The sequence below is a fragment of the Drosophila santomea genome, chromosome 2L (genome assembly GCF_016746245.2).
Source record: "Drosophila santomea strain STO CAGO 1482 chromosome 2L, Prin_Dsan_1.1, whole genome shotgun sequence".
NCBI lineage: Eukaryota > Metazoa > Arthropoda > Insecta > Diptera > Drosophilidae > Drosophila > Drosophila santomea.
This window is the reverse complement of record NC_053016.2, coordinates 16,739,585-16,760,533: the sequence shown is the minus strand read 5'-3', so window position 1 is coordinate 16,760,533 and position 20,949 is coordinate 16,739,585. Positions and strand designations below refer to the sequence as shown.

Below are 20,949 nucleotides of genomic sequence, written 5' to 3'. Positions count from 1 at the left end.
CTGAGGAATCCTCTTTGATCTTTCCAGTTTCCCCAATTCCTAGCAAGTTACTTAATTGGTGGTATTGAGCTGATCTGTTTCCCAATTGTGCTTGTGATTTCTTTGCCGCGAAAAACACCAATAACTATTAAAAATCCAGGAACAGTTCTGAAAATTCGTATTTAATTATAAGTTGAACATAGCAAGTATTGCTCTTAGAGTACTGTAGAGTTACTTTGCCCTGAAGTACCTGGTCTCTGGCACATCGAATCCATTGAAGGGGCTGGCAATGGGCATGGTGTAGGCCCCCATGTTGTGAAAGCCCAAAAGGTCGCCCGGGTTCAAGTTGGGCAATAGCAGGTCCCCCAAAATCTGAAGGTGAAGAGAAGCAAATTATGCTATTGCCTTTTCTATTGTCTTTTAAAATTAGCTTACCTTATCCAAAGCATCGCAGCTTGGTCCCCAAACTACAGATTTAAACTTTGGCAAGCTCTCGGCATCATCCTGGAATTGGAGAACAATATGTTCGATTATTACTACCTTAACTACTAAAATCCAAGGTAAACTACAAATACTGTTTAACGACTCGCTAAAAAGTTATCAGGATCGTGGAAAATAGAGAATTTATGGGTTAGGGATTCTCCTTTGCTCATTCTTTAAAGTCGATACAACATCTCCAAATTGGGAGAAAAATATAGAATCTTGTATTATTTGTGGGAAAGGTTAAAGGCTTGTGTTCTTACCAAGTAAAGCACGGGGGTCAACTCCTCAGGGTAGTAAAACATAGCCGCGAACGCTCCGAAGATGCCATCATTCAGGTAGTACATCATAGTGTCCAGCTTGCCATCCTTGCCGCGGGTTTCCCGCTTGGCATGCACCTTGCAGATCAGTGTGTTGGCGGCCTCCACAAAGAAGCGTCCAGGCTCGGAAATTATTCGGACACGCTCATCGGGGAAACGGAGCTCCAGCGACGTGTTTACAGCCTGTGCTATCTATGAGAAATATGTGCCATTCAATAATAGCTTGAAACATAGACCATTTCTGCACCCACTTTCTCGAACATGTCGTCATCAATGCCAGGAAAGCCACCGCCGATATCCAACATCTCCATCTTATAACCCACGAGCTCGCCGACCTTAAATATGCTTTCCGCCCTCTCGATGGCACGATCGTAGGCCTCCACCTCGCTGCATCCGGAACCCACGTGGAAACTGGTACCGGTCACCTTCAGATCCAAGGCCTTGGCCAGAAGCATCAGGGCTGCGGCGTCCGACTCCGCATCGCATCCATACTTGTCGCCCAACGGGCACAGCGCCTTCTTGGCCTCACTTTTGAACCTGACTATAAGGCTGTAAAAAGAAACATATCACCAAGCTGCCAGAATCTTACATTCGTATGTACTTACTTGGAGTCTGGATAGTGTTTCTTCAGCTTGTAAACCTCGTACTCGTTGTCCACCGTGCCGTTGACCACCTGCTGCTCCTTGGCGTACTTCAAGTGGCTGGCAGGACGACAAGGATGTGCGAAGATAATGCGCTCAGGCGAAACGCCAAATCCTAGAACCTAAATAAGAACATCGATGATCATAACTAATGAAATAGGAAATGGGAATATGAATAAATCTAAATCTATTCTCTTCAAAATAATAATAATTGGAATTTTGACCGTGTAACCTTGAAATGTGTTTATTTGGCAAATCAGTTTCAAAATTGAATACTCGATCGATCAAAGGTCGATCCCAAACTCGCAAGCCTTTAATGCCCACGCACATCTGTACCTACCAGTTTGAGTTCGTTTTTGGAGGCGCAGTCGAATCCAGTTCCGAGATCCGCTAGAAACTTGACCACCACCGGATCGTCGTTGCACTTGACAGCATAGTGGGGCTCAATCCTGGGCATGAGTTTGTGCCACAGTCGCAACTTCCGCTCCAGACTCGACAAGTCACAGATGTTGAGGGCCTGGTCCAGATTTTGTAAGTCCGCCTGCTCGATAACCCTGCGGATGTCGAGGTCTTTCGAGTAGTATTGAATTCGCGTGCTTCCGTTCACCATCTCGATTAGACTGACAATGATAGAGAGGTGATGTGCGTACATCCCAAACGGTCAAAGCTTTTGGATTATCTATGTGCGACCGACAAAAACATTATTTGTACCCAAACCATAACGTCTTTGGGCATTGCAATGCAATTCATCCAATGCATTGGATGAATTGCTTTTGGTTTATTTAAAGTCTGCGCATCCAAAAATTATGCTACAAGCCAAGAGTTTTCGAAAATTAATTCTTTCAGAAGATAGAGCTCAAATAATTCGAATTTAGAATACTCTGTATTTAGAAGCATTATGAGCCTTTATTTCGTATTTGGCACTTTTCCATTGTTCAGCTGATATCGCTTTCAAGATATGCGATGTGTGTGACTTGAAAGTATAAGCGCAAAGCTAGGACTGATATACTTGCTTTCACAGCAACATTACCGACACTTGTAAGATCCCAAATATGTTAGGAATAAATACCCAAAGAGTGTCTTTTATAAACCCAAGTCCACTACATTTGAAAGCTGCAAGCAAGTAAACAAGTGAGTCCACAAGATGCTGGTTTTATTGGATTGAGTAAGTGTTTTAGTCATATTGCTTGGAAATACAGCGTCTTGGGCACCTCGAATCCATTAAATGCGCTGGCAATGGGCATTGTGTAGGCTCCCATGTTCCGGAATCCCAAAAGATCTCCTCGGTTTAGGTTGGGCAAGTGCAGGTCCTCCGAAATCTGAGGACAGGGGCACACATTACTTGGTTTTGCCAAGTTGAGGACAACATTTAACTCACCTTATCTAGGGCGTCACAACTTGGCCCCCAAATCAGGGACTTTAACTGGGGCAAAGAGTCTGCATTGTCCTGTGGTATAAAAAGTGGTTTAGTTTTAAAAAACCATGTTGGTTCAATGAAAAATATAAAAAACATGTAATAGGTGAATGTATACATATGTTATTAGTATGCATTAGTAATCTCGGGCATTCTCACCAGATAATGCTCTGCTGTCACCACTTGGTGGTCGTACAGAATGCAGTTGAAGGACCCATAGACGCCATCATTCAGGTAGTACATCACGGTGTCCAGCTTCCCAGCTTCATTCCTGATCTCCCGCTTGGCGTGGATCTTGCACACCAAGGTGCAAGCTGCTGCCACAAAGAAGCGTCCTGGTTCGGCGATTATGTGAACGCGCTCGTTGGGGAAATGACGCTGCACCGAGGTATTCACACTCTCGGCTATCTGTAAAAAGTTTCCTATAGAGGCCATCTCTTCAAAAACCTCTGCTTACTTACCTTCTCAAACTTTCCGTCATCGCTGCCGGGGAACCCACCGCCTATGTCCAGAAGGTCCATGTCATAGCCCAGAAGGGCGCCGAACTTGAAGAGGTTCTTGGCCTTCTTGATGGCCCGATCGTAGGCCTCCAGCTCGCTGCACCCGGAGCCCACGTGGAAACTGGTGCCGGTCACCTTCAGGTCCAAGGATTTGGCCAGCAGCATCAGGGCCGCGGCATCCACATCCGCATCACAGCCAAACTTGTCGCCCAGTGGGCACTGCGCCTCCTTTGCCTCGCTCTTGAATCTCACGATCAGGCTGGAATACAATGTAAATGTATACTAATGATCGTTCCCGAGAGTCATGCACCTACTTGGAGTTGGGGTAGTGCGTGTGCAGCTTATACACCTCGAACTCATTGTCCACCGTGCCGTTGGACACCTGGTGCTCCTTGGCGTACTCCAGATGGCTGACGGGGCGACAGGGATTGGCGAAGATAATACGCTCGGGTTGGACACCGAAGCCCAAGACCTTTCAATTAAATCAATATTAAAAAAAATGAAAGTCCGGGAATAAACTATAAAACACTTATGTCTGATTAAAAAATAATGGAAGTATGTAAAGTAACTTAACGTATGTCTAAATCTAGAATAACACGAGCTAATCGCTTTAAAAATTAATAAAAACATTGAGGAATTGATAAGACGCAGTCGTTCACTACAAATACGTTCAGTCACTCACAACATCTTTTGTATAATAATATATACAATATGTGTGGCACCAAAAACTTAATTCCATAGATCATTTGTTGTTTGTTGTTGTTTGGCACTTGCAGTAGAATAACGAGTCCACCCACCAGCTTGACTTCGTTCTTGGAGGCGCAGTCGAATCCGGCACCCAGCTCGGCCAGCAACCTGACCACCATGGGATCGTCATTGCACTTGACGGCGTAGAAGGGCTTAATCCTGGGCAGGAGCCGCTGCCAGAGGCGCAGCTTGCGCTCCACGCTGGACAGGTCGCAGATGTTGAGGGCCTGGTCCAGGTGCTGCAGGTCGCACTCCTCGATCACCCGGCGGATGTTCAGCTGGCGCTCGTAGAACTGGACTTCTGGGTAACCGGCCGCCATCTCGAAAAGATCACAACTGATCAGAAGTGGGGCACTCGCAGTAAAGCCATATACTATAGCTGTTATCAGTCAACGACTTGGGTTTGAATCGCAACAGACTTGCGAAACATTTAGGAACACGCTCCGAAAACGTTCCTCTCGGCGGGAAACAATGAGGCTCTAATTAGCGGCAAAGGTCAAGCGATTGGACGTCACACTCCCCTTCTCTCCTCCCTTCTCTCCGCTCCAGAGCAGCGATATTTGCCAGAACGCGTTATTTACAACCAACAATATTTGGCATCGTAAATAATTTTAATGCCCCTGCCCGGCTGCACGGGCATGTAAAAGTAATAAAATGTAAATTTTGAACGCAACTGCCCGAGTGGCCATCGAGTCGCGCATAATCGACACTTGCCCTTGCCCCGCGGACACTTCACACCGCCTTTGGTTCGAAATCGTATATGGAATCGCATCAAACCCCTACACACCCCTAGGAAATTCCACGGCAATGACAATCGTAATAATAATAGTAGTAATAATAGAAGTGTGCGCGACGGCGGAAAGAGGAGGGTTGTTGTGGTCTGTGTCCCGGCCAATTTAGCAACCCTCGACTGCGTCCGAACTGGCAATTAAAAATTAAAATCAAACTTTCGTAATCGATACTGGCAATTGGCAATGCCAATGGCAATGGCCCTTCACGCTGGAGTGTCCTATCAATCAACCTTTAATTGGCCAAACCCATCAATATTTTTTCGCACACCCTTTGGCCTTCGGCGAAGATCTTCCCAGCGAAAGGAGTTGGATTCTCCGGAATGATAACTGTCAAAAAGTTGCGAGTATTGAGCGATGGCCGCGAAACGTATCTTGTCATGCTCAAAATTCGAGGCGATCCGCGTTCACCCGAATCATTGCGATTTGATTGCAATTTGCTGCGAGTGTCATCATTCACTCGAATTCGAATTCGGTTTTCCAGCTCCGCTCCGATGCGATTCAAAACTAACCCGAAACCACAGCAGGCACTCTTTGAGGCCCACTTTGAGTGATGTGACAAATCGACGACAGGCCGAAAAGTGCTCACCAAAAAAATATTCGAATTCGGAATAGGAATAGGAATAGGAATAGGAATAGGAATCGGAATCGGAATGCCAGGCACTCGTACCATGCTGAATTGTAAAACTGGTTTCGCCTTTTTTACAACTAAATGCGTTTAAATCATTCGCCCAAATTGCTGGAAATTTACATGCGAATGTCATTAGTTCAGTCGCCAGTCCCACCATTTCCCATGGCAATTGATTTGAATGTATCCATTGCAACTACGCTCGTCAATGGGAAAGTCAAATGGGAAACATAAGAAAACTCTTTGCTTTTTGAAACCCCATTGAAAACCCCTGAAAAGATCAGATTTCAGCAAATGCAAAGTAAGAATTGGGGTCACCATACTCGGTTTTGTCTGGGCAACAAGTTGATTACTCAAATTTGTATGAGTCCAGTGATGAGCCAAGCAAAAGACTCTTTTTCATAAGAGAACTTTTAGACAATTTTGCATCTCAAGTTCCTAGATTAACTCAATAAACTTCACTGGACGATAACACAATTGTCTTTGCAAAATGCAATACTTGCTCTTGTTCCCAAAATGTAGCATTAATCGGTGCTAGCTTCAGAAATCATTACCAAAACGGAATTATAAAAGTGGACAAACATGAATCATCAACATTTTTCCGCGGACACTTACACTCAGTTTTCCTGAGACGTAAAAACATATTTCACCTTTTTTAATCAGATTCTAAGCCCCACTAGCAGTTGTTTTCAAACCCAAAGTGCGCTGTTTTGTTTAATAGGTGTCAGAAAGCAAATAAGAAGTTATTGTGAGGTTGTTTCTCCACCATATATTTGCTGTTCGCAGGAGAATTCCCTTCCACTTCAGCATTCATGGCATTGGCCCACTATTTATAACGCAATTCGCGTGGTATACAAATTCCCATAGTTACATGAGCGCCTCCCGCAAGTTCAGCGGCGACCCTCTCCTCCGCAAATAGTTTCATAACAAACCTGCCACGGAAGGCAGCGCCAAGTTGGCGCCCCATCGGCACACGCACCGAAATAATCAGGGAGCCGGACTCACCTTTGGTCCTTCGGAGCACCCCAGGCACTTGACCGGCTGGCCATTCGAGGGCCGTCGCTTCAGGGGCTCTGGAGGGGACTCTGGAGGGGGCGCTTAGCCGGGCCATTACCGCATTAGCGACGACCCACTCGAGATTCCCAATCTGTGCGCCAGGATCACACTGCGCCTGTGCGGACAGAGGCTCTCAGCTGGCGCGTGCACTGCTCCCCAGTACACTGAAAAAAACGCATAGTAGTATTTCAGAATATTTCAGAAACATTTCCACATCTACATTAGCTCTACGGCAAGAGCTCATGACAAGATCAATTATATACAATCAAGGACTTCCTAACATTATTGCAACAATTAAATCACTTGAATAAAACTTAAAGGTACTTTCAATGGATTGCGAACACTTCATTTTTCTGCGTGTTTCAAGCCGCGCCACGAGGATGAGTCATTTGGCAGGAGCGCGGCATGGGAGGTCCTTGCTCCACCTGCAAGGGTTCGCCGCGGCGCTTCCTCGTTCAGTTTTGTTTGGATAGCCCAACGGGCTGCAGCGGTGATGAGGCACATGCCCCGGCTGACGGGCGCAACTCCGATGGCAGGGCAACAATAGCCACAGTAATTGCAGCATTCACTTAGGGAGGATAAAGCGGCGGCGACACAAAGACATCGCCAGCATGTCGCATTTGCTGAGGCGCACCAGGAAGTCCTGTCTGAAGGTGAGTCCTCGTGTGGCGCCCGCGTGGGTGGCAATCTATAGGAAATCGATGGCGACCAGCGCCGCATGAAAATAGTCAGTTAAGTTTGCATGCCAGTGCTTTTGGCACGTTAATCATACGCCGCGTTGCCCGCTATGTTTATGCGTATCGATTTGTGTCCTTGCAGTTCCTGCGCAAGATATCGACTTCAAAGCAACTCTTTGTCCAGCGGCTGGACGAGGAGGACGGGGACGACGAGGATGTGGAGGAGGAGTTGAATCTGCAGCGCGATCTGGAGCTGGATGTAAACAGCAATTGCCAGGTGACGGAGGCTATCTACGAGGAGCTGCAGCTGAGTGAGTGCAACCAGGCTTTGGACTTGGCCAGGGAGGAGGAGGAGGAGCTTCAGCCCGCAGCCAAGCATGATCTGCGCACCAAATACTTGATGAGCTGCGGCAACTACGAGGTGTTGGCCACCCCGCCAACGACCGTCGAGTTCGAGCGGGTGAAGTACAAGGCGAATGTCCGCTACCTGCGGCACACGCCCTCCAACTCCAGCCTGGATCTGCAGCTGGAGGAGCAGAAGGAGGAGCAGAAAGCGGAGCAGAAGCAGGAGCAGCCAGCGCAGCAGCAGGCCACCCCGCGAAAACAGCAAGTGCAGCAGCAGGCTACTCCGAGGAAACAACAAGTGCAGCAGAGGATTCCCACGCCCAGTCGCTACCATCCCTGCAGCATCAGCCTGGGCTCCAAGCTGGAGGGCAACTACCACAGCGTGGTGATCATGGAGCCGCCGCACGACGACTTCCCCATTGTTAAGTGGGACATCAACGGCAACTCCCTGGATGACGACACCTGCGATCGCTGGGATGACTTCGACGCCAGGTGGCGGCAGGCGGCGGTGGCCACCAGATCCCTCTCCCAGTCCCAAAAGTCCAGCCACCAGTCCAGCTCCTGCACCCTAGAGACCTGGGTGGACGACACGGAGCCCCTCAGCCTGGAGCTGCACCGACACGACAACGCAGTAGCCGGAAACAACTGCAATCTTTGCCTTAGGAGCTTCTGAGTCCGGAAACGGACACTCAGCGGCTTTGTAACCTCCACTTTGCGTCCAGCGATAGAGCACGAAAACCAGTCTTGTGAGAATTATCTACATTTATATATGTAATCGAGTATTTGAGTCGGCGTCGGCAGACCGCAATTTTCATTATAGAAAGTTGTTTTCGGAAATATCCATTAACAATAAAGTGTGTTTGTGTGTGCGGCGCTCCTTTGGCTCCATACCTTGAGTAATGCACTTCAGAATGCGAACGTAAATGCGAATGCGTATGCGATTGCCCTTTGCCCTGTGGGAGGGAGTAAGTTCGTCGTCCACCCACCCATCCATCCATCGATCCATTCCGGCGCACGACCCGCACGTGCTGGACGCTCGTGAGAATCCGTAGACCTTTGGCTTTCCCACGAGCCACGGCTGCGATTTCGTGGGTTCGTCCCGTCGCCGCGTCGGTGGTGCAACTTGCCGCCTTGTCGCTACACCGCTTCAGCCCGGCACTATCCATCCACTTGATTCGGGGTGGGTTCCGGCAACTCGGAGCGAGTTTGTCCCACGCTGGCACTACCACTCGCATTGGCATTGGCCATTAGGCATTTCCACTTTGCTGCTTGCCGCGGTCAAAACCTGAGCGACAGCATGCCGAATCAAATGAAAAGCACTTTTTATAATTTTCGATTTTAATGTACTTTTTTGAAATTGATATGGGCGCCATTGTAACCAAGGCCTGATTAATCGAGAAAATAGCAAAAATGCTACACTAAATAACGTTGTGGGGGAGAGAAAATAATGATCTTTCCAGTTTCTTTAACCGGCAAGAACACATAGACCTTGGTAATGTGAGATACTTAGATACTTTTAGAGACGCAGGACTAATGGGTTTGTACTGAACATCTTTACACAGCTATCCACAGATGCATTACTTTCTAATATAATAATTCACACATTTTCTCTTGTTTGAATTATTCTAATGTAAAAACGATGCAATAGTATCCCGATATCTGCAGGCACAGATATCAAATGTAGTTTGGGATAGTTCTATCACACCACTTCAGCCATAGATCAGCAATATTTGCCGTAGATGGTTTTATACACGTTACTCGTAGATTAAAAGGGTATACTAGATTCGTTGAAACGTATGTAACAGGCAGAAGGAAGCGTTTCCGACCATATAAAGTATATATGGTCGATCTGGCCATGTCCGTCCGTCTGTCCGTCCGTATGAACGCTGAGATCTCAGGAACTACAAAAGCTAGAAGGTTGAGATTAAGCATACAGACTCCAGGGACATAGACGCAGCGCAAGTTTGTTGCCACGTCCACTCTAACGCCCACACTTTCGAAAAATGTTATGATATTTTTTCATTTTTATATTGGTCTTGAAAATTTCTATCGATTTGCACAAAAAACTTTTTGCCACGCCCACTCTAACGCCCACAAACAGCCAAAACTGTCAGTGTCGAAGACTCTCCTGCGCACTTCCAATAGCTGAGTAACGGGTATCAGATAGTCGGGGAACTCGACTATAGCGTTCTCTCTTGTTTTGTATTTGTGTTTTAATCACTTTTAATCTACTTCTAGCTTTCAGTAGTAATAGGCGTGCAATCTTGAGATGATATAATATATTGGAAATTATTTATTATATACAAATTTATAAGTAACATTGGAATTAATAATAATATCAAGCAACTGGCCACAAACTTTGCGAGTAATTTTTTGAGATAGCGGAGAGAGATATAGCAGAGAGTATTATGAAAGTATTTAGATGGTTCCACAGTCTAGGGTTATGTTAAACGATTTCCTCTCAGAGGAAGCCGCGACAGTCCATTTCGTCGATTATCAGATACCTATTACTCAGATTGCAGGAGTACTGGGTATAAATACTAGGGATTTCAACATTTTATTGGCATAGCTATTAAAATTGGCCAAACAAATAGTAAAATCAAAAATCTCAAGACATTTTTCTAAACGAAATCTAAAAATTTTCTAAGTATGACACTTTAGCTCGGTTTGTGAGCGCAACAGTGGGCATGGAAATCTTCTGTAATGATCCAGCGCTGCGTCTACATCTCTTCCTGATCCCTTCCTTCCTGCGTTCATACGGACGGACAGTCGGACAAGGCCAGATCGCCTCGAAAGGGTATAAAAATATTGGCGTTTTAGAATTAACGAGTTTAACCTCTTAAGCAAACACAGTTTAGAATGGATCATATTATGCGCAACTGAAAGTTCAATAGGCTAGAGAGTTTAATAGATAAAGAATTTAAATACCTCCAAGGATCACGTGTTCTTTTACGTAAAAAATGTCAAATAAATTTGGGTTTTTAACGTCGCAGTTAATTTAACTTATATTCATTTTGCGATTTTCTACAATGATGCTTGGGACTTAACACTAAAGCTCCCAAAAATATAAAAGGGTATTATTTGCGCATAAGCATAGCTCTAGGTAAACAACTCGAGTTTACCTCGAGCAATTTCTAAGTCAACCTTGGTCACCTGCCGTCGTCGTCGCCATTATCTCGGCTTCTGCACCTGCCGATGCTCCCGTTCCTGTTCCGGATTCCTGATGCCGCAACCTTGAGCCGGCGGCACTGACCTAGAATTGTGTGGGCCACCCACCAGCACGCGTCCCACTGCTCAGATAGAGGTCAACGACGGCTGTTGCACTTGTTGGGGCTTTCCCGGCGCCACGCAATGCCGGGCAATGCCACACGACCGGCGCGTGCTCCAGTTTGAGTTCCATGGTCGGGTGCAGCCGCTCCAGCAGCAAACAAGTGGACAGACGGACGGCGGACGTCGCCAGTTTGTCGCCCACGGCGCCGATTAGAGGCCGTGCTGCAGATGCCTTAGATACATAAACACTTTAGATGCTGCTGAAAGGCTGTGTCAGATGCTCGGGCGATACAATCGGATGAATCGATGACAGAGGCTTGCTCATTTGCCGGCTTGCCGCTCCTTGTCGCACACACCCTTGCTCACTTGGCGGCGATCGCCGTGCGGCGAATATGTTTATTCCCCGTTTCCTACCCCAATCTCGGCCAGCACGCGCTACGCGTTGCCAGGGGGTGGTTGCTGCTGCATCTTATTGGACGGCTGCCGCAGGCGGTAAAAAGGGGTTGAGCGGCGGCAGCGGAGGGCAGGTCGTCCGCTCGACGTGTGCTGCAGAATCAGTCGAACGCCGTTCGCGCACACGATAAGTCACGTGCTCAAACTAGCTCCGCCAGCCCGGTCGCCTACTGCATCTGCAACTTGCTGCCAGTGCCACTAGCAACACTAGCAACACTAGCAACACGCAACGCGCAACACTCGCCCAGCGACAACTGCTACAGCAACACACCAGTGTCAAGTGCGCAGGAGCAGCGAGTAAACACTGCGAGTCACCACACACAATGGATCACAACATGCACGTGAACGCGCCGTCGCTGCACCACTGGGGCTACGCCGCCGGACCAGGAGTGGTCATGCCCGGCGCCAGCGTCACAACACCCCAAAGCCACTGGGTGCCGCCGCCGCAGAGCCACCACAGCGCCCACAGCAACCACAGCCATGGGCACAGCCAGAGCCAGAGCCACAGCCACGGGATTGGCAGCCTGAAGCGGACGCTCTCCGAGAGCGACTGCGACGATCTGTACTCCGAGGAGTCCTCTAAGGAACAGTGCGTATTCCCGACTTCTTTCAAAAGTGTTTTCAATTTACTGCATGAAGAGTTTCTCTAAAGAAGCTTAGGAGTTTTCTTGTAAAGGAACAATTCTAAAAAACTGTGCGATTTAGTGCATCAAAATAATGGATAACTCTACTAAACCCAAGAATAGATAGGTTTTAGAATGGTTCAGTAACTCTATGATTTTCATAGCTATGCAGTTAGGAGCACCATTGAGTGTTAGATAGCACACGCTTAAAAGAAGATATAATTATAATCCATCCTTACTTTTAATCCATACCTAATAGAAACCCTTTGTGCTTTTAGAATCTCGCCCAGTGAGCCGGGCAGCTGCCAACTAATGAGCCGCAAAAAGCGACGAGGAGTGATCGAGAAGAAGCGGCGGGATCGGATCAACTCCTCACTCACCGAACTCAAGCGCCTGGTGCCCTCCGCCTATGAGAAGCAGGGATCCGCCAAGTTGGAGAAGGCCGAAATCCTCCAGCTGACCGTGGAGCACCTCAAGAGCTTGCAGTCCAAAAGTAAGTGTACTTCGCCAACTTGAGCTACCTTCAAATTAGTGAGCGAGTAGTGAGTAGTGAGCGACTTGGTTAGAACTAAAGTTAAAAGCGGAATTAGGTCATATGACACATCGGCTTTGGAAATATTAAGGACATTTTGTATTTCGCCAGTTCAAATCACTACTCTCCCACTGACATATGAACTACAATCCCAGTAAAAAAAAGCATTCGATGGGAAAACTGCAACCAGAATCCCCATACAGAGCCCGCTGTGGGAAACAATTAAGGCACGAAATTAAATACAATATGCGGCAAATTATCACAAATCTGGGTAAACAATCCTGACCTGTTGTCCCGCACAGGGTCGCATGGTGGGAAAAGTATGATTGCCATAAGCAAAGCAGGACCACCACCACCACCCTAGCGCTCAAGAGAATCTCGAATCTCGGGGCTTCCCACGCTCGGAAGCGGCACCACCACGATAGCAAAGTTGTAGCCAGGAGCGGGCTTTCACCCCCTGATAACCACCTCACAACGAGCCATCCCGCCGAAGGACATGGGTTTTGGGGTTGTTCTTTATGCTCGTCGCGTGGGAACAGCTATTTTAATTGTTTGCCTGAACTGGGATTAGACAGCTTATTGACTTTCTCCACCTCCTCTTATCTTGTTGCAGCTCTCGACTCGCTGAGCTACGATCCGCAGCGAGTGGCCATGGACTACCACATCATCGGGTTCCGCGAGTGCGCCGCCGAAGTGGCCCGCTATCTGGTCACCATCGAGGGCATGGACATCCAGGATCCTCTGCGCCTGCGCCTCATGTCCCACCTCCAGTACTTTGTGCAGCAGCGCGAACTCTCGGCAAAGAGCTGCGCCAGTCCGGCCGGCTGGACACCGGCTGCTCCCAGCTCCTCCGGCTACCAACCCAACTGTGCAGCTGCTCCCTACCAGAGCTATGCGGCGCCAGCGAATCCAGGTGCCTATGTATCCAGCTACCCCACTTTGAGCGCCTCGCCCTCGCAGCAGGCTCAGCAACTGGGAGGACGCACCAGTGTCTCGCGGACTAGTGGAACTGCCGTAAACGAATCGCTGCCCAGCCATGATCTCCACTCTGAGAGCAGCAGCCAGCAACAGCAACAGCAGCAGCAACAACAGCAGCAGCAGCAGCAACAGCAACACCAGCAGCAACATCAGCAGCAACAGCAACGGACGCAGACAACACCTCAACCGGCGCAGCAGCAGCAGCAGCAGCAACACTACACCCACGACCACAGCGCAGTGCATCCCGAGCAGCAGGTGCCCACCTACATAGAACTCACCAACAGCAATCGCCCGGCGGCCTTGGGTTCCGAGAGCCTCAGCTACAGTGCCGCTCCCCAGTACCCGGTCAGTGGCCTGCCAGGCCAGGATTACAACAACTCCAGCGTCCTACAGTATGCCACTCCAAACGGAGCCAAGCCCTATCGTCCTTGGGGTGCCGAGATGGCCTATTGATTGGAAAAGTTAGCCTAAGAAGGAATATTTCAACGTCTAGTCAGAGCAGACCAAGTGTGATAGTCTTAAGTTTCGCATCCTACACAGAGAAAAAACAGAGAACAAACAGAGAAACAACGCAGTGAGATTAGCTAGTGCCGTTAGCATATAAACTTAAGTTATTCATAATGATACCTATGTATAGTTTGGAACATTTTGTGAATCTATTGTAAATAAACGCATGAGTTTGTAAGAGAAAATGTTGAAACGCGGTCATTAATTGATATTTTATCAGGGAAAGGGGCTCACATCATTCACGCATCAAAAACACGCGGAATAAAAATAACTCAAATATGGTTATTATAAATTAAAAACAAGAGAACGAGAGGAGTCTTAAACACAGTTTTTGGAGGTTTGTGGGCGTTAGAGTGGGCGTGGCAAAAAGTTTTTTAACAAATCGATAGAAATTTAGAAGACCAATACAAAAATGAAAAAATATCAAAACATTTTTCAAAAGTGTGGGCGTGGCAGTTTTGGGCGGTTTGTGGGCGTTAGAGGGGGCGTGGCAAAAAGTTTTTTGGCAAATCGATAGAAATTTACAAGACCAATACAAAAATGAAAAAATATCAAAACATTTTTCAAAAGTGTGGGCGTGGCAGTTTTGGGCGGTTTGTGGGCGTTAGAGGGGGCGTGGCAAAAAGTGTTTTGGCAAATCGATAGAAATTTACAAGACCAATACAAAAATGAAAAGATATCAAAACATTTTTCAAAAGTGTGGGCGTAGCAGCTTTTGGCGGTTTGTGGGCGTTAGAGTGGGCGTGGCAAAAAGTTTTTTGGCAAATCGATAGAAATTTACAAGACCAATTCAAAAATGAAAAGATATCAAAACATTTTCAAAGTGGGCGTGCAGTTTGGGCGGTTGTGGGTTAGAGTGGCGTGGCAACATGAATCGACAAACTTGCGCTGCGTCTATGTCTGGAGTCTGTATGCTTAATCCTAACTTTCTAGCTTTTGTAGTTCCTGAGATCACAGCGTTCATACGGACGGACAGACAGACGGACAGACGGACAGACGGACAGACGGACAGACGGACAGACGGCCATGGTCATATCGACTCGGCTATTGTCCTGATCAAGAATATATATACTTTATATGGTCGGAAACCCTTCCTTCTGCCTGTTACATACTTTTCAACGAATCTAGTATACCCTTTTACTCTACGAGTAACGGGTATAACTATTATAATCAAACAAAAAAGAAAAAACAACTAGCGACGACAAGCATACAATAATTTCGTTATTAATGAAGCATACTTTTGTATATTGCGAAAACTTTAATTAGTATTATTTTCCGATGATCAGATCACATATTAACTTTATCGTACATTATTGAGGTGCGCATTGTCACTACGTGGACTACTTTTCACTGACGTACGAGTAGCAGCTGCATAATCCGTAGGTAAATGTGAACACTCCTTATAAGTATTACACGTCAGTTAGAATAAATTTTTTTAAAAAAGCAAAAAAAAATTATTTAAAGAATTAATTGACTTCAATCTATGGGAGAAGACAGTTCGAGGCGCCTCCCGCGTTGGTGGTTTGGTGGGGTTTGTGCGGCAATCGCAGTGACCGTTACCCATCCGCTGGATCTCATCAAGGTGCAGCTGCAGACCCAAACACAAACGAACCAGAAGCCCGTGGGGGAGATCCTTAAAAGCATACTCCAGCGGAACGGCTTACTGGGCTTTTATAGTGGCATTTCGGCATCCTGGTTCCGGCAGCTGACCTACACCACCACCCGATTTGCCTTGTACGAGGCTGGAAAGGATTACGTCGACACGAAAAACGTAACTTCCAAGATGGCGCTGGCCACCTTTGCAGGACTCGTGGGTGGGGTTGTGGGCGTGCCCGGGGACGTGGTCACAGTGCGACTCCAGAACGACATTAAATTGCCGGAGGAGAAGCGACGTAAGTAAGTACTACCACGGTCTCCTTTGCTAGAAATCTCCCAAGCTTTGTCCGTCCGTTTGTCCGTCTTCATGTCCACGTGCTTGTTTGGTTTGCTATTAGTTTGTTTTGAAAATATTTAAATTGCGAATCATGATTGCAGCACTCCTTCCCTCTCCACATATAGACAATATAATTAAGCCGAATTCCGCAGCTACAAGCACGTTTTCGACGGCCTTTTTCGCATCTACAAAGAGGAGGGCGTGTCCAGTCTCTTTCGCGGCTCATTGCCAGCTGTTTCCAGAGCAGTGCTGCTGACCATCGGAACGAATGCGGCCTACGACCAGGTGAAGCAGATGCTCAGGACCGCAACCGGGGCAGCCGAAGGAGTTCCACTGCACTTTGCCACTTCCACGATAGCTGGATGCATTGCTGTGGTGATAACGCAACCGCTCGATGTGATCAAGACCACTTTTATGAACGCCAAGCCGGGAGAGTTCTCCGGGCTTGGAGGGGCCTTTCTCAGTATCGCCAGGCAGGGTCCCTTGGCGTTCTACAAGGGATTTATTCCGGCCCTGATACGGGTTAGTCCCAATACGATCATCACCTTCGTTTTGTACGAGCAGGCGCGAATGCGATTTGGATATCTACCGCCAGAGAAATAGTGATGCTCCCAAATCTATATCCATTTCGAATATCTACTTAAATTATATTTTATACTCGTGATTAAGGAATAAAGAATCTTTCGTAAAAGACCATTGAATCGGAAATAATCCGGACCTAATCGGCTGCCACTGTGCTCATTAGCACCGCTGGACCGCTGGACCACTGGATCGCGGACCGCTGACCACTGCCCACTAACCAGTAACCACTAACCGCTGGTCAGCGAGCTCTGGGGGTCAACGAAAGCCGCTCACGGTTTATGAAATTTGCATACCCACTAACCACGTGAGCACCCAATCCGCGGCGGTTAGCTAAGCCGGCTGCACACTCGCTGCTCGCAATTAGGGAGCGGGGTTAGCAAGGTGCAAGGGTCGCAACCCAGAACTCCAAGTTCTAAGCCGCAGCCGCACGGGAAACGGGAAATTATCGAGAAAAACTGGAAACCTGGCGCGCCCAGTATCTTGTCCCTGCTCCAGAAACATAATCCTTCAAAGGGAAACTGTGTCACAAAGGTAGCAGGGTTAAAAAATTGTAATATGCAATGACATATTAGTTTAGTTTAGTTTAGGGTGCTTTTGTAAGCCAAATGTGTTTCTAGGGACTAGGTACCTAAACCGCTCTACATGTTGTCTAAAGGGGGTTTTTAATGGCAATATTCGGTTGTGGCTTTATGGAAGTTTCACGATTCCACAATTAGAAGGAGAAACTGATAAAACAAAGCAATCCTAAGTTGGAAAACTTACAAGCATTATTATTAGAATTTGATACAAAGCTGTGCAATCTTAAGTGTGTGAATAAACCTTTACCCAAAAATAATTAAATAACACATAATTACAATATATTAAGTGCATTTTTGCATTCTCATGCTTAAGACTAGAGATAGACACTTGAAATATTTCCCGCGGATCCCACAGGACCCATTTCCCGAGCGCATAGTTTAATTTAATTAAACACAATATAACTACTTGTAATAAAACCACTTGGCCCACGGCAAAAAATCACTTGAACCGAAATTAATTGAAACCGGGCAACCGGGCGAAATTGCCGCCTGTGGAATGTGGGAACATTCCGAACCACCCCTGACAAAAAACAAGAAACAATCTTTTGCGCATTAATTTCTTTTTGCCGGTTAAACACATATAAACGACTCGGGACCTACCACGTTCTCAGCCATGTGAGAGACCCCTGAGCTTTGACTTCCCACGCGGTGAGCTAACCACCACCCACCAAGTATTACAATATGCGAATGCAGTATGCCCCATAGGGGTAGTTCGACCCAGAGATCGGCGTCAACACCATCGCCTTCAACATAATACACACGTCAAAACTTCCAATTAGAGACAATCATTCGGATCTGGGACAGGGGAACGAACTTGTGATATCGATGCGGGGTGGTTTCATCGCTCGACTCTACTACGGTGACTACAAAAGGCATCGGGCTGGTCGGTCGGGACTTCATTCCTCGGATTACCAGCACAGCGACAGGATCGAAAGGACGCAGCCCGTGGAGGGGTGATTGCATATCATTATTATTATCATTTTAGTTGTGTGGTGTCATCGAGAGTGAGATGATTCCGTTTTTATTGCGGTTCGAGTCAATTAAGTGGAATATTTCGCGACATTTCTGAATGGTTTTCCGTGTTAAACATAATAATAACGGGTATAAAAACCCTGTTTCGGGCACTTGTTGGCGTCATATTTAATTTATGCACATGTGGATGGAATGTAAATGGGAATGCACTTGAAAGGGATTTATGATCCATTCATTTTGTTCCCATATGAGAAGTTAATCAAAAATACATAACCCATAAATAAAGCTCAATAAATTCGATTTGAATGCAACCACTGAGCCCGAAAATGCGTTTTCCTCCTCACTTCTGGTTCTGGTCCCAACCCACTCGAATCTATCTCGGATTTGGCCCATGTTCTAGGGGTTTAAAAATAGCTAGCACATCAGGTCTGCCGCTCTCACTCACACACGCATGCGACCATAAGGAGAGCGTTTCCTATTATTATTTAGTGCTCGCTCTTTCTCGTCGTGTGAACTTTAATTCTGTTTTAATTATTGATTGTCCAAAATCAATAGTTGCTTGTTTGTTGCTAGTTTCCCGGCAGAAGTTTAAGTTACATCCCATTCGATTCGTTAGTGTCTGGTTCTGGTACTTTGGGGCATTGATGCCCCCACTACGTGTGATGTAACGCGAAAATGCCCTATGAAAAACCATCTGAAGAACACTGAATCAGGGAAATGTGGACCAGAAAGCTAATTATTGGATTCGCGAGAATGCCGGCTCCTAATCCGAGATGTAAGTGGTATCAACACAGGTCTTCCTAATACTCGGTAGAATGTTTGTAGGCCCCATTTTGTATGTGAAGTATCTGAATTACGCAAAACATCCTATTTATTGATTAGTATTTCTGGCCTACTACGATTTATTTTGTTGAATGAAAAATTAATTTCTTTTTCAAATTTCCTTGGTAGATTGTTATTTGCTATGTAGCTCTCGCACACTCCCATGGTACGCTTCGTCACTATGTGGACTATCGGTCACTGTGATTACATGTTGCTTATACAAATATTTATATATTTGACTTTCAAAACTTTATTGAGTTACTAAGATAACGTTTGATCAAAAAATATTTTTCTTAAAATTCAATTCCTTTTCCAGGTAAACAGGAAAACTACAAAAAATGCTCACACCTAATTAAAGTTCATAACAAAAAGTTACATTTTTTGCAAAGCATTAATCTACAAAATGATTTTAACATCAATAACTTTAACTCTAAACTTAACTAAAGAAAAACTACTCATAATGAAAAGAATGCGGCTGAGGATTAACTTATGAATTTATTCGGGACTCTTACAATTAAGAACAAGATCAGTGCCACGGCACCTGGTTGCCGATGGTGCCCTTCTTGTAGAACTTGGCCGTGGCCGAGGCTGTAGTAGCCAGTGTGGGAGTGGGCGGAGCAGGCTCGTAAGTGGGTCCGCTGCCCTCTGCCTTCAATACGGCGGCACAGCGCCATTGTCTGTTGTAGTTCATCCGCCATAGACGCACGCAACCGTCGTCGCCCGTGGAGATCAGCATCGTGGCCAGCATATTCCAGCAGACGCGCCACACAGGGCAATTGTGCTCGCTAAACTTAATAGTTTGGATGTCCAGCTTGGAGATGTCAGTGGCGTCCCTTAAATTGTAAAAATTATTATTGTAAGATAGTTTCTTTTTGTCTTTAAAATGTCGATCTTACGTTACACCACGCAAGTTCACAATATAAAGATCCTTGCTGGCCACTGCCAGCATGTGGAAAGTCCGTCCGGCATTTGGAGCAAAGGCCACATCCGTGACCGGATCGGTTATATCGTTGACAGTCTCGATTTTGACGCACTTTCGGGTATTCTCGCTGTACGCAAACAAGAACACCTTGCCAGTAGGCGTGGCCGCTTCGTCGCTGCCAGCCTGCAAATTAAGTAGATAGATATTAGATTTCTTTCCACACCGCAGAGATAGATTAATCTATTCTGCCTATTAATAGATCTTTAATAGTGTAAAATAAAGCACTGTCTTATGCATTTTTAGAAATACGCTCACCGCTATCAGCTGAGTGACCATGTAAGTGGAAGTGTTCCAGGATAAACAGCTCAGCGGCAGTTTGTTGGCAATCTCGTGCTGCACAGGCCACTGCGATAGGTTCATTATGTCGGGGGCCTCATAGATGCGGATAATGCCGTCTGCGGATGCAGTAGCCAACAGGAGTCCCAGGTACTTGGGCGCAAACTCCACATCCGTGACACTGGTCCGCGAGTCCACAAGGGTGGTACGGCGCACCCAGCGGCGTGTGGGGGCATTGGTCGCGGATACCTTGTCGCCAATCACCTCCTCCCAAACGGAGGCGGTGCGATCGAAGGAGCAAGTGGCCACAACCTGGCCAAATTCCGGGTGAGCCCAGGAAACGCGCCAAATGGAACCGGAGTGCGCTTTCCAGCTGCTGGTGACATTCCACTTGCCTTGCCCGTCTTCGTCCCAAATCTGCAAGCAGAAAATCCGGATTGCCTTAGTTGTTTATCGCAGAACAATTCGAGTCCCTACCTTGACCGTCTGATCGCTGGAGCAGGTGGCCATTCTGCGGCCGTAATAATCAAAGACGACGTCGTGTATCACATCCTTGTGATCGGCAATAATAGGTTCCACGTCAAACATGCTTGAAACTCTCGTTATTTCCGTAAATGTTGTTTATAAAATGCACGCGCCGAAAAATCTGCGCCGGTAATGCAGCCCTGCAAGGACAGGGTTGGCTTGCACCCGCCAAACAGCTGTTGATTACCTCGCTCAGTATTTTTTCTGTCCTCCGAGGCGAACGGTCACACCGGCTAAGTGGTCCGAATTACGCGTGAAATACGAACAAAAAATCAAGCGAAAAATAACAAAACACAGTGCTTCAGACGGTCACAAGCTGATAACGTATCAGCCGTGCCACA

General features: G+C 46.8%; 6 protein-coding genes across 8 annotated transcripts; 3 read left to right on the top strand and 3 right to left on the bottom strand.

The window, feature by feature from the left end:
* Positions 1-148: 148 nt before the first annotated feature.
* On the bottom strand, positions 149-2,035 carry LOC120450433 (ornithine decarboxylase 2). Its single transcript, XM_039633446.1, has 6 exons — positions 1,761-2,035; positions 1,385-1,542; positions 1,031-1,328; positions 723-971; positions 415-483; positions 149-351 (listed from the first exon to the last, which is right to left on the bottom strand). The coding sequence occupies exons 1-6, from the start codon at positions 2,028-2,030 to the stop codon at positions 211-213; spliced, it is 1,185 nt and encodes a 394-aa protein (XP_039489380.1). The 5' UTR covers positions 2,031-2,035; the 3' UTR covers positions 149-210.
* Positions 2,036-2,544: 509 nt separating this feature from the next.
* On the bottom strand, positions 2,545-4,421 carry LOC120458786 (ornithine decarboxylase 1). The gene is made up of 6 exons (XM_039646567.2): positions 4,132-4,421; positions 3,649-3,806; positions 3,296-3,593; positions 2,994-3,242; positions 2,799-2,867; positions 2,545-2,739 (listed from the first exon to the last, which is right to left on the bottom strand). Exons 1-6 carry the CDS (start codon positions 4,399-4,401, stop codon positions 2,599-2,601), a joined length of 1,185 nt encoding a protein of 394 aa, XP_039502501.1. The 5' UTR covers positions 4,402-4,421; the 3' UTR covers positions 2,545-2,598.
* Positions 4,422-6,993: 2,572 nt separating this feature from the next.
* LOC120458844 (probable E3 ubiquitin-protein ligase bre1) lies at positions 6,994-8,463 on the top strand. The gene is made up of 2 exons (XM_039646669.2): positions 6,994-7,206; positions 7,373-8,463. The coding sequence occupies exons 1-2, from the start codon at positions 7,165-7,167 to the stop codon at positions 8,246-8,248; spliced, it is 918 nt and encodes a 305-aa protein (XP_039502603.1). The 5' UTR covers positions 6,994-7,164; the 3' UTR covers positions 8,249-8,463.
* Positions 8,464-11,613: 3,150 nt separating this feature from the next.
* On the top strand, positions 11,614-13,897 carry LOC120458207 (hairy/enhancer-of-split related with YRPW motif protein). Its single transcript, XM_039645784.1, has 3 exons — positions 11,614-11,887; positions 12,200-12,414; positions 13,067-13,897. The coding sequence occupies exons 1-3, from the start codon at positions 11,622-11,624 to the stop codon at positions 13,882-13,884; spliced, it is 1,299 nt and encodes a 432-aa protein (XP_039501718.1). The 5' UTR covers positions 11,614-11,621; the 3' UTR covers positions 13,885-13,897.
* Positions 13,898-15,348: 1,451 nt separating this feature from the next.
* On the top strand, positions 15,349-16,562 carry LOC120451616 (mitochondrial dicarboxylate carrier). 2 transcript variants are annotated; one of them, XM_039635461.2, is made up of 2 exons: positions 15,349-15,834; positions 16,024-16,562. In XM_039635461.2, the coding sequence occupies exons 1-2, from the start codon at positions 15,422-15,424 to the stop codon at positions 16,472-16,474; spliced, it is 864 nt and encodes a 287-aa protein (XP_039491395.1). In that variant the 5' UTR covers positions 15,349-15,421; the 3' UTR covers positions 16,475-16,562. The 2 variants fall into 2 exon arrangements, with proteins under 2 accessions (XP_039491395.1, XP_039491404.1); XM_039635470.2 differs by having other exon boundaries at positions 15,349-15,830; positions 16,024-16,272.
* A 2,739-nt stretch (positions 16,563-19,301) lies between these two features.
* LOC120447588 (nucleoporin seh1) lies at positions 19,302-20,929 on the bottom strand. Of its 2 annotated transcripts, XM_039629066.1 has the most exons (5): positions 20,796-20,929; positions 20,561-20,691; positions 20,063-20,500; positions 19,722-19,930; positions 19,302-19,658 (listed from the first exon to the last, which is right to left on the bottom strand). In XM_039629066.1, exons 2-5 carry the CDS (start codon positions 20,669-20,671, stop codon positions 19,352-19,354), a joined length of 1,065 nt encoding a protein of 354 aa, XP_039485000.1. In that variant the 5' UTR covers positions 20,672-20,691; positions 20,796-20,929; the 3' UTR covers positions 19,302-19,351. The 2 variants fall into 2 exon arrangements, with proteins under 2 accessions (XP_039485000.1, XP_039484993.1); XM_039629059.2 differs by lacking the exon at positions 20,796-20,929 and having other exon boundaries at positions 20,561-20,766.
* Between the last annotated feature and the right edge of the window lie 20 nt (positions 20,930-20,949).

What these genes read in the sequence shown, in the direction of transcription:
- LOC120450433 (XM_039633446.1), bottom strand. Translation starts at nt 2,030, where the DNA reads ATGGTGAACGGAAGCACGCGAATTCAATACTACTCGAAAGACCTCGAC. An exon ending in TGACCCCCGTGCTTTACTTG is followed by an intron (nt 484 to 722) that starts GTAAGAACACAA and finishes CTCCAATTCCAG; the next exon opens with GATGATGCCGAGAGCTTGCC. An exon ending in GCTGCGATGCTTTGGATAAG is followed by an intron (nt 352 to 414) that starts GTAAGCTAATTT and finishes CTTCACCTTCAG; the next exon opens with ATTTTGGGGGACCTGCTATT.
- LOC120458786 (XM_039646567.2), bottom strand. Translation starts at nt 4,401, where the DNA reads ATGGCGGCCGGTTACCCAGAAGTCCAGTTCTACGAGCGCCAGCTGAAC. An exon ending in ACGCACTACCCCAACTCCAA is followed by an intron (nt 3,594 to 3,648) that starts GTAGGTGCATGA and finishes ATTGTATTCCAG; the next exon opens with CCTGATCGTGAGATTCAAGA. An exon ending in ATGACGGAAAGTTTGAGAAG is followed by an intron (nt 3,243 to 3,295) that starts GTAAGTAAGCAG and finishes AACTTTTTACAG; the next exon opens with ATAGCCGAGAGTGTGAATAC.
- LOC120458844 (XM_039646669.2), top strand. Translation starts at nt 7,165, where the DNA reads ATGTCGCATTTGCTGAGGCGCACCAGGAAGTCCTGTCTGAAG. An exon ending in CCAGGAAGTCCTGTCTGAAG is followed by an intron (nt 7,207 to 7,372) that starts GTGAGTCCTCGT and finishes GTGTCCTTGCAG; the next exon opens with TTCCTGCGCAAGATATCGAC.
- LOC120458207 (XM_039645784.1), top strand. Translation starts at nt 11,622, where the DNA reads ATGGATCACAACATGCACGTGAACGCGCCGTCGCTGCACCACTGGGGC. An exon ending in GAGGAGTCCTCTAAGGAACA is followed by an intron (nt 11,888 to 12,199) that starts GTGCGTATTCCC and finishes TTGTGCTTTTAG; the next exon opens with AATCTCGCCCAGTGAGCCGG. An exon ending in CAAGAGCTTGCAGTCCAAAA is followed by an intron (nt 12,415 to 13,066) that starts GTAAGTGTACTT and finishes ATCTTGTTGCAG; the next exon opens with CTCTCGACTCGCTGAGCTAC.
- LOC120451616 (XM_039635461.2), top strand. Translation starts at nt 15,422, where the DNA reads ATGGGAGAAGACAGTTCGAGGCGCCTCCCGCGTTGGTGGTTTGGTGGG. An exon ending in CCGGAGGAGAAGCGACGTAA is followed by an intron (nt 15,835 to 16,023) that starts GTAAGTACTACC and finishes CGAATTCCGCAG; the next exon opens with CTACAAGCACGTTTTCGACG.
- LOC120447588 (XM_039629066.1), bottom strand. Translation starts at nt 20,671, where the DNA reads ATGTTTGACGTGGAACCTATTATTGCCGATCACAAGGATGTGATACAC. An exon ending in TGGTCACTCAGCTGATAGCG is followed by an intron (nt 19,931 to 20,062) that starts GTGAGCGTATTT and finishes CTTAATTTGCAG; the next exon opens with GCTGGCAGCGACGAAGCGGC. An exon ending in GTGAACTTGCGTGGTGTAAC is followed by an intron (nt 19,659 to 19,721) that starts GTAAGATCGACA and finishes TTACAATTTAAG; the next exon opens with GGACGCCACTGACATCTCCA.